The 8,800-nt window shown below is 37.2% G+C and overlaps 1 protein-coding gene across 1 annotated transcript; it reads left to right on the top strand.

The window, feature by feature from the left end:
* Positions 1-5,001: 5,001 nt before the first annotated feature.
* Positions 5,002-8,579, top strand: sypl2b (synaptophysin-like 2b). The gene is made up of 6 exons (XM_041798345.1): positions 5,002-5,159; positions 5,289-5,366; positions 6,328-6,446; positions 6,562-6,763; positions 7,037-7,225; positions 7,317-8,579. Exons 1-6 carry the CDS (start codon positions 5,139-5,141, stop codon positions 7,437-7,439), a joined length of 732 nt encoding a protein of 243 aa, XP_041654279.1. The 5' UTR covers positions 5,002-5,138; the 3' UTR covers positions 7,440-8,579.
* The last annotated feature ends 221 nt before the right edge of the window (positions 8,580-8,800 follow it).

Here is an 8,800-nt window from a genome sequence, read left to right as displayed (position 1 = left end):
TTGTGTCTGCGGGTCGTATAGAGTCTATGCAGGGAGGAGGCTCTGTGATTGGCTGGTCCTCTATACTGGTCCACCTATCCGCTTTTCTGATTGGTTCATTCCTGAAAAGGCGGTTACAAACAGGAGAGCAGCGCAATTACATGTCAAAGCCTGTGAAAAAAAGCTAGGTTGAGCAATACTACTATAGATGTATTCAAAACTTAATTAAATGCAAATAGAAAAGGTTTTTATTCCTGTTATTTTAGACTTTCAAGATACTGAACAAATAAATGTAATATTCAGTGTTGACAGTGATATTAGATACATGTCTACAACAGTGTAGTGGACACCAAATGCGTCAGCGCTGCTTTATAACTAATTGGCTCAGCCTGTACGGTCACACGCCAGGCCCTGTCACTCAGGAGGCATGTTAAATTAAAAACAATGAGGAAAGAAGTTAAAAGAAGGAGAAATGGATAGAATATGAATGAAAGCATGTGCATGCCTACAAGTTAAAGGGGTTTGTGTGTTATTTTTCCATTCCCTTTAAGTCAAACTTATTTCCCCTTTAAATTTGGTGTGTAAAAGCACAATTAACAAGGCAACATTTAAGATGTCCACACTTTATATTGCACATACATGTGTGCTATTTGTACAGATCGCCTACTTGTTTCAGCAGTCTTTGTTTATTTAATGACTGGGATATAATTCTGTGTCTGAGTCTACAAGTCTTCTTTCCTTTTCAAAAATAAAACAGTGAAAACTTGTATCAAATTTGTTGTTTAAAATAAATTTGAATATTTTCATGCATGTGCAGCAGCTTACCTTAAAAGGGGTTAAATGTCTGGATGTACTTAAAAGCTGCCAGGCTCAAGTAAAGGATTAAATAACATTGGATCTTTGTAATGTCACCTCCCCTGGATCATTACAGAGATCAATTATGCAAAATCCCGAATAGAGTGAACAATTGTCTTTGCAAATGTATAACAAACATAAGTAAATAATAAAAACCCATGGCAGTAAATTGTTAATGCCCTTTTTGTGCTTTCGATTATGCTCATAGCTGAGAAAAACTAAAGGACTAAAGAGGGTTACAAACCTCTCTATCATACTGTATCATCTTTAAATTACTTAGAGTGGATGCTTGTGTTTGAACTCCTGCATTCTTAAATTATATTTATTCTTTATTGGTTGAAATGGGTCATTTTGCCCTCTTGATTAAATGTGTGCATGTGACGGGGCAGTGGGTCACAACAAACCCATGACTGCCGGTCATGTGTTGCAGGGGAAAAAATCCCCACAATCACAGCTGCCATGCGCTAGACTGATCAGATTCAAACTAATGTAATGTTCAGTTTTAGGTTTCCCTCTTGGCATGAAAGTCCATCTCTCCTGAAAACACAGTTTTGCTGTGATATGCAGCTTGGTTACTGAAACTGTTTGTTGAAGGAACAGATCAGATCATCTTGCTGGATATTTGATTAGTCTCATGTTTACCCTTCATGTGGTCCGGCCTGTTTGACAAGCATGCAAGTCTGTAGCAACAATTCAAGGTGTCATCTGATCTCGGCCAAAAATAAAAACCTGCTAAGTAAGTTTTGATGGTTTCAAAAATGCTGAGACCTAGAACTTGAGTCTAAAATACTTAAAAGGGTCAGGAATGACCCTTAATGCATTCTTCTTTGAGTATTCACTCCAAAATTCACTCAAAACACCAAACTATTGGATCTGCAGAGCAGCATTCCTCCACAAAGGGACTGTACAAAGGAGAAGTAGCCCCTCCCCCATGGCAGCCCAGTCAACTATTAAAGGTGGAGAACAAAGACACATTTATTCCTTAGAGATGTTCCCAGTAAAGACCAACAAAAAACAGCTACATTTTGTCTCTTGTTGAGTGGAGAGATGTTAGAAAAATTTAAAGTGTGCTATTGTATGGGCCTATAATTTTCTGTATATGCAGTACAAGAATAAGGATTCCCATTTGCCCAAAATGAGAGAACACTGTAGACAGCATGTGTGTGAATGGGATCAGCGATCACTGATGGCAGTCATGGGAGACACATGCTTTGTGTAAGAGTCACTTTATAAATGTTTATGTGTTATTTGTGGAAATGGTGACCTCTGGTGAAGAAGTATTGACATTACTGACTCTGTACATTTATTGGCAATTTTAAGCAGCCCTATGCTGTAAGTAAATATGAATACATTAAATGTTAAGGTTTAAATTAAGATGTCATTAAAGATGCCCCTCTACCCATATGGAAATGAGGTAACAAGGTGCTCAAGATGTTTTATTCCCATTCACACTGAATTTTCAAATTAGCCCAACGGGGAGCCCGTGAAGGTCAGCTAAATCATGGTCCATTGTAAAGTTAAGCTGTGATAACCATACTTTATATTTAATCTGTATTATAACCACTTTTATCCAAGCAACAAAAATAAATTTCATTAATTTGTTTATGCTGTTTTTTTTTTAAACAGAATTACCTTTTTATTTATAATGCTAACAATGTGAATGGGCACATCGTCTGAACCATTTGGAAAGTAATGTCAGACTTCATATAAGCCATGATGTGTACAAACAGCAGGATACCAAAGAATAAAGTAGCAGGAATTGAAATAAGTTTGAGGGAAAAAATATTAAACAATTGCAAAATAAAGGCAAAAGTTGGCAGAATAGGATCAAAGTGGCAAAAACTGGTGCAAATAAGAGGCGAAAAGTTGTTGAAGACTGTCAAAATGGGTGAAAAGTAGTTAAAATAGGTTAAAGGATACAAATTATTGCACAAAAGTGGCAAATATGGGTGAAAAGGGGAAGGAATGGGTGAGAAATTGTGAAAAGCACTTAAACAGAGGCAAAATGGCTAAAAGTGGCAAAAAAATGGGTGATTTAAGTAATTAAAATGGGTTGAAAGTATCAAAGATTGGTTAAAAGTGGCAAAAATGGGCAAAACTGGTTAAAAGTGTGCGTGGAAACAGTGATGAAAATGGGTTTAAAAGAGACAGTAAAAAATAATTTGTACATCAGAACCCAATAATAGCTTACCAATCTTTTCAGCTTCAAAATGAAGTAACTTTTATCCAGGACGTGAGCACCAGTTCTACTGATCTAGCACACATGCATTGATATCATCAATAAATCAAAACAGGGGTGAGACCATTCTCTGGGTTTTCAGGGGCCCAGCCAGCTCTGTGGGCAGGCCTGCACCGATACTTCATACTAGTATCGGTTTCTCTGCATCCCAAGACAAAACCACTCAGAACTTTCTTTATTTCCCAAAGGAAATAAACACATGCAAACACAAACACATATAAACATGCTGCAGCCACCATCCCAAGTTTTTTCTTCACTCTCTAACTTCACGTTGAATTATTAATATAATTATTATTTTTCAGATGCATAAAGGAAGGTGTACACATGTAAGTATGTAAATATTACCATTACTGTTATTGTTGTTATTATTGCTAATTTTGGTTATATTGTATTTAAGTATTGTTTGCATATTTTATTCCTTACATTTATTGTTATGCTTTGCTAATTTCCTTTCTGTCTCTTGTTGAGCTGTCATAATAACCAAATTTCCCCCTATGGGGATCAATAAAAGTTTATCTTATCATATATATAGAACTGTCAGTTTTTTGCCACTGATAACCAATGTTTACCTCTTTTAACCCATTTTCCACTTTCCAATTGCCAATTTTCTCTGCAGTTTAAGCAATTTTGCCTCCTTTGACTAATTTTGACCAGTTTTGAATCCTATTTTTCCATTTTTCTGTCCTTTTATGTCTAGTTCAACACATTTTTGCAACTTTTTAATCCAATTTCAGCACTTTCTTCAGCCCATTTTGCCACTTTAAACCCATTTTTGCCACTTTTAATCCATTTAGCAACTCTCAGCCTATTTATGCCTGTTTATCCAGTTTTCCTCCTTTGATCCACTTTGGCCTCTCTTAACCCATTTGGTCTCTTTCAGCCAATTTTTTTTGTTGTTTTGTTTTTGGGTTTTTTTTTTGCCTCTGTTGAACAATTTTTGCTTCTTTTTTGCCCGTTTTTGCCACTTCTTATTCAAATTTCACCACACTTACAGCAAATTCTGCCCCATTGAAACTTTTTAATCCAATTTCACCACTGTTTCTGCTCTTTGTCACTTCCCACCTACTTTTTGCCCCTGTTATCCCATTTTTGCTCCCTTTTGCCCATTTCTGCCACTTTTTAATTCAATTTTACTTTTTCTTGCCCATTTTTTGCTACTTTAAACACATTTTTGCCACTTTTAATCCATTTTGCCACTTTCAGCCTATTTACTCTGCCTGTTTATCCAGTTTTCCTCCTTTGACCAATTTTTGCCATTTTTTTATTCCTATTTCATCATCTTTACTACCCTTTTCCCCCCCATTTAACCAACTCTTGCCACTTTTTAATCCCATATAAACACCTTTACTGCCAATATTTGCCCCATTTAACCGATTTTCGCCACTTTTTGATACAATCTAAATACCTTTTCTCCCATTTTTTGCCACTCTAAACCTATATTGCCACTTTCCACCAACTTTTTTTGCCTTTGTTGACCCATTTTTGCCACTTTTTTATTCATATTTCACCACTTTTTCCGCCAATTTTTGTCACTTTAAACACACTATTGACACGTTTAACCCATCGTAATACCCTTTGAAACAAAGGGATTTCAATTTTGAAGACTCCACGCTACAAATAAACATATTTGTTGCTTTGATTAGAGTGGTTATTATTCAGGTAAAAAATAAAATATGGTTATCACAGCATAACGCCCTTTTCTACGTTGTCTTTTCTTTGTCCTTTTCGTCCCTTCGTCGAAAAAAAATGATACTAATAGGCTACAGTTAACATTATGTGCGGTAGAATTTCCCCAACCAAATTTTCTCAAATAAATAGGTCAGTGCGGCCACATCTTCTGTTTGTCTTTAACTCGACCACTTGCTCCACTTTGCTACAACCACTTTCACCACTAGTCCCAGCAGCGCCCCTCTCGACGCCCTGACGTCACTGATCACGTGGTTTCTACTACGAGTCGCTGAAGTTGGAGAAAAGTTTGACAAGCCAGAAGAAGAGCCCCGAAGAGGAGTAAAAGACCAGGAAAGGAGACCAATAATCGATAACGGCGGTGGTTTAATACGGATTTATGATGGAATCTGTCGCCCAGGTAACTGCGCTGAAAGGAGTAAAAAGACGGTTAATGGCGCATACTGATTCCAAACACACCTATTTCTGTGTGACCTGTTTGGCTATGTAACGACTTAATTTCTGCATTATGTCCTATATCACTCCACAGAAAGTGCTGAGCTCGGGGTTCACTCTGGATTTGGGGCCTCTGAAGGAGCCGCTGGCTTTTATTCGTGTGTTAGAATGGGTGCGTTTCTTTCTAATCTTTTTCTTTTTTTTTACCATATGGCCAATGGCGGGGTCACATCTACGTGAGCTTTCCATCCCTGGTTGCAAAAATACCTTTCAAATTGATTCTGCTGCTTGTCTTGTGACCCACTGCACGCCTGTATAAGCTATGTTACTCATCCTGTGAGCTGTAAAACTGTTTTAGATATGGTATGCAGAGTAGTTTCTCACTTTAATCTTTTCTTTCTGGTACGCACATAAAAATGTTGGCCTTCTAACTAATTTATGCTAATACCAACTGACAGCTAATTTGAGTTAGCATATTTAATGTGGCACAACTGTAGCACCAAAAGCAGAACAGTGCTTTAGCTGACTACATTTCAAGTCAAATACAATATGTTACTTCTGTAATTTGCTGACAGGTAGGGTTGCCATGATAATGGATTTTTTATAATAGTAATAATCTGACGATATCAATACCTGTTTCGATTCAGTGACAAAAATAGAGGTCTGTGCCCCATGTATTTGTGCAATTTAGACAGTATGCAGGAGTTTGCTGTCACTTTTTTTTTTTGATGGAATTGTTCTCTTCCCATAAACCTCCATTAAGATATAGATGGATCTTTAATAACAAATAATGGAGACTGCATTGCTTCAACTACAGATATATTAAATAACAGTATTGAAAATATTGACAACCTGACAAACAGGTACTGTCATGTTTACTTCCACTGGAAGATTAAACACTGCATTTTCAGTAGCTACTAGTTTAACCTTTCAGTGATCGCCTTCATGTTTAAGGACGTGGCTCTAGTTTAAACTTTGCATCATTCACTGTGGTGGTATCCTGTGAGTAAGAAAAGGGTTTCCTGTCCAGTGTGTGTCACATTAAAGAAAGGGAAGTGTGCATTACTGTAAGATGATCCTGAACATCCCTGTGTGCTGACGTCTCTCCTCTTATCTTGTCCCTGTGGCTGCAGGTCTTCGCCATATTTGCCTTTGCTACAACAGCAGGTTACAGTGGCACAACCAGCATCCTCGTACAGTGTCAGGGGCACGACAGCCAAGAAGTACACGCAGTGTTTTTCTACCCTTTCAGGTGTGTCTCTTTGAACAAACAGACACATGCACACACCCTTTTTACAGTGAGCAGGAGCATATGTTTACTTTTAGTATTGTAAAATTAAAAAAATAAATAATCTGTGTTTACACAGGTTGATGCAGCAGCCATATAATGTTCCCACCTGCAACAATCAGAGTACCACCACTGCTACCTATTTGACTGGAGACTACGCATCATCGGCACAGTTTTTTGTCTGCATTGGAGTGTTTGCCTTTCTCTACTGCACCGGCACATTGATCCTCTACTTGGGCTACCAGCATGTATACAGAGGATCTAGCCGTGGACCAATTGTAGTATGTGCATATACTCTTTGTTTCTATAGCTGCAGTGTAAATGCAGTAGTGATAATACTCAAAAATGAAGATTGGAGTTTATTATAAAATTTCTGGGTTTAAAATGTTTCTGCTGCTGAAGTTCGCAACATCATGGATCCTTCTGGAGGTCAGAGAAAGTGCATTTTACAGAGTTGTGTAAATGAAACAGTTGAAGGGGTGTGTTGAACAGCAGTGCTATCTGGCTGTGATAGCCTTAATTTTATGACACTGATGATGCTTTTGTTCTCCAAGGATCTGCTGGTGACTGCAGCATTTGCCTTCCTGTGGTTGACGTCCTCTTCTGCATGGGCTAAAGCCTTGTCCGATGTGAAGTTGGCCACCAGTCCTGCAAAGATTGTATCCAATCTCGGGGTTTGCAACAGTCCTAACCAATGCACTGCAGGCGCCATTCCTCACATGGGCCGACTAAATGCCTCGGTGGTAAGTTTGAGAATTAGTCTTTCAGACATTGACAGACTTGTGCTGCATAAACCTGCCTTGGTTGTTTGACTTCTGTCTTATTCTGCGGCAGATTTTTGGTTTTCTTAACCTCATCCTGTGGAGCGGCAACTGTTGGTTCATTTACAAGGAAACACCTTTCCACAAATCAGCCAACCAGTCAGCAGATGTGGAGGGAGGAGTCGGACCATCGTAACTGCTTCCTCATTTCAAAAGAGTTTAACAAGTAGTATTTTTGAATGAGTTGTTTTGGTACTAATTATTCAAAGAAAAATACTGGTCACAAGAGTACATTTCCAAAACTGAGGGCTTATATTTGCTTGGTAGTCATTGTATATTTAGTACAGTAATTATTTACATGCATTTAATAACTAAAAAATCAGTTCCTCATGTTAAAAAATAAAATACAGGGGACAGTAGAGGTCAAAAGTTTATTCTAACATTTTTAATGAATTTTGTCAACCTGTTTACAGCCAAATTTATTTCTTTATGATAAAAAAAAAGTCTGACATCACCATGTCATGAAAAATAACTCAGGGCCTTAAAGTATATGAATTACAAAGTACCTAAGAATATGAGAAACTGGAAGTAAATCCATTATTCACACAGATTTAAATGTAAAAAACATCCAAATTCAGCCCTGTTCTAAGACGTACAGCATGCATGGAAAAGTTTAATTAAAAATATTACATGGTAATTAGATTTAAAAAATCAGTTGCTGTTATGAGATTATTTATAATAGTTGAACATTTTTATTTAACCTTTTTTAGTACTATGTTGCTCCTCATGTCACTGTCAGAGTAAATCCACCATTTCAGTTGACTATAACATATGTTGAATGTGGTCATTAAAATATAAAGTATGTTTTTGCCTTTTAGGTAGTAATTGTTTTTTTTCCCCTTAAATACTGTTTTTTTTTTTTTTGCCTTGTATGTTTCTGATGCTTAAATTAAGAAAAAAAAGCGGGGCCCTAAAAGCCAAATGTAATACCTGTTAAAAAGTGTCGCTGTTACTTTTCTATGTTGCTCTTCCAATTGACTGAACCCTAACCTGTTATTAACTCACTGCTTATAGTTTACTTTCTGATTTTTTTTACTGTTCCCCCATACCCAGTTGTTGCAAATATTAAAAGGCTGGTTGTTGTTTTTTTGTTCTCCTTTGGAATCATTGCAAAAATTTCCTATTTTAATACAGCCCTGCCTGGTTCGCAGTTTTGAGTGTGATCAAATGCTGTGTTGATAAGTGTCAAATAAATAAACCTGGAGTTTCTTTGAGATGCCAGAAAGAAACATGGATATAAATGCTGTGCAGCATTAAACTCAAGGTCTGGATCATCCATTGTCTGTTGATTGCATTTCCTTTTTAATCACACAGTTTAACAATGTCTTACACCTTCCACGCACTTAATAATTCCCTTATCATTATTTACTAAAAAGAGCTGGTGTTGTGCTTTCAGCAGTCGAGCCTCCTAACACCCAATAACAAATGACAGTCACTAGGTGGCAGACATGCTGCTGCTGCCAAGCCTCATCACACACAACAAAATCTCCAGATGAA

Source organism: Cheilinus undulatus, linkage group 11, assembly GCF_018320785.1.
Source record: "Cheilinus undulatus linkage group 11, ASM1832078v1, whole genome shotgun sequence".
NCBI lineage: Eukaryota > Metazoa > Chordata > Actinopteri > Labriformes > Labridae > Cheilinus > Cheilinus undulatus.
This window is presented reverse-complemented; position numbering and strand designations above follow the sequence as displayed.

Bases quoted from the DNA above. Each gene is read 5' to 3' on its own strand.
- sypl2b (XM_041798345.1), top strand. From the start codon at position 5,139: ATGATGGAATCTGTCGCCCAG. The intron at 6,764-7,036 runs GTATGTGCATAT...TTGTTCTCCAAG, and splicing joins CTAGCCGTGGACCAATTGTA to GATCTGCTGGTGACTGCAGC. The intron at 7,226-7,316 runs GTAAGTTTGAGA...ATTCTGCGGCAG, and splicing joins GCCGACTAAATGCCTCGGTG to ATTTTTGGTTTTCTTAACCT.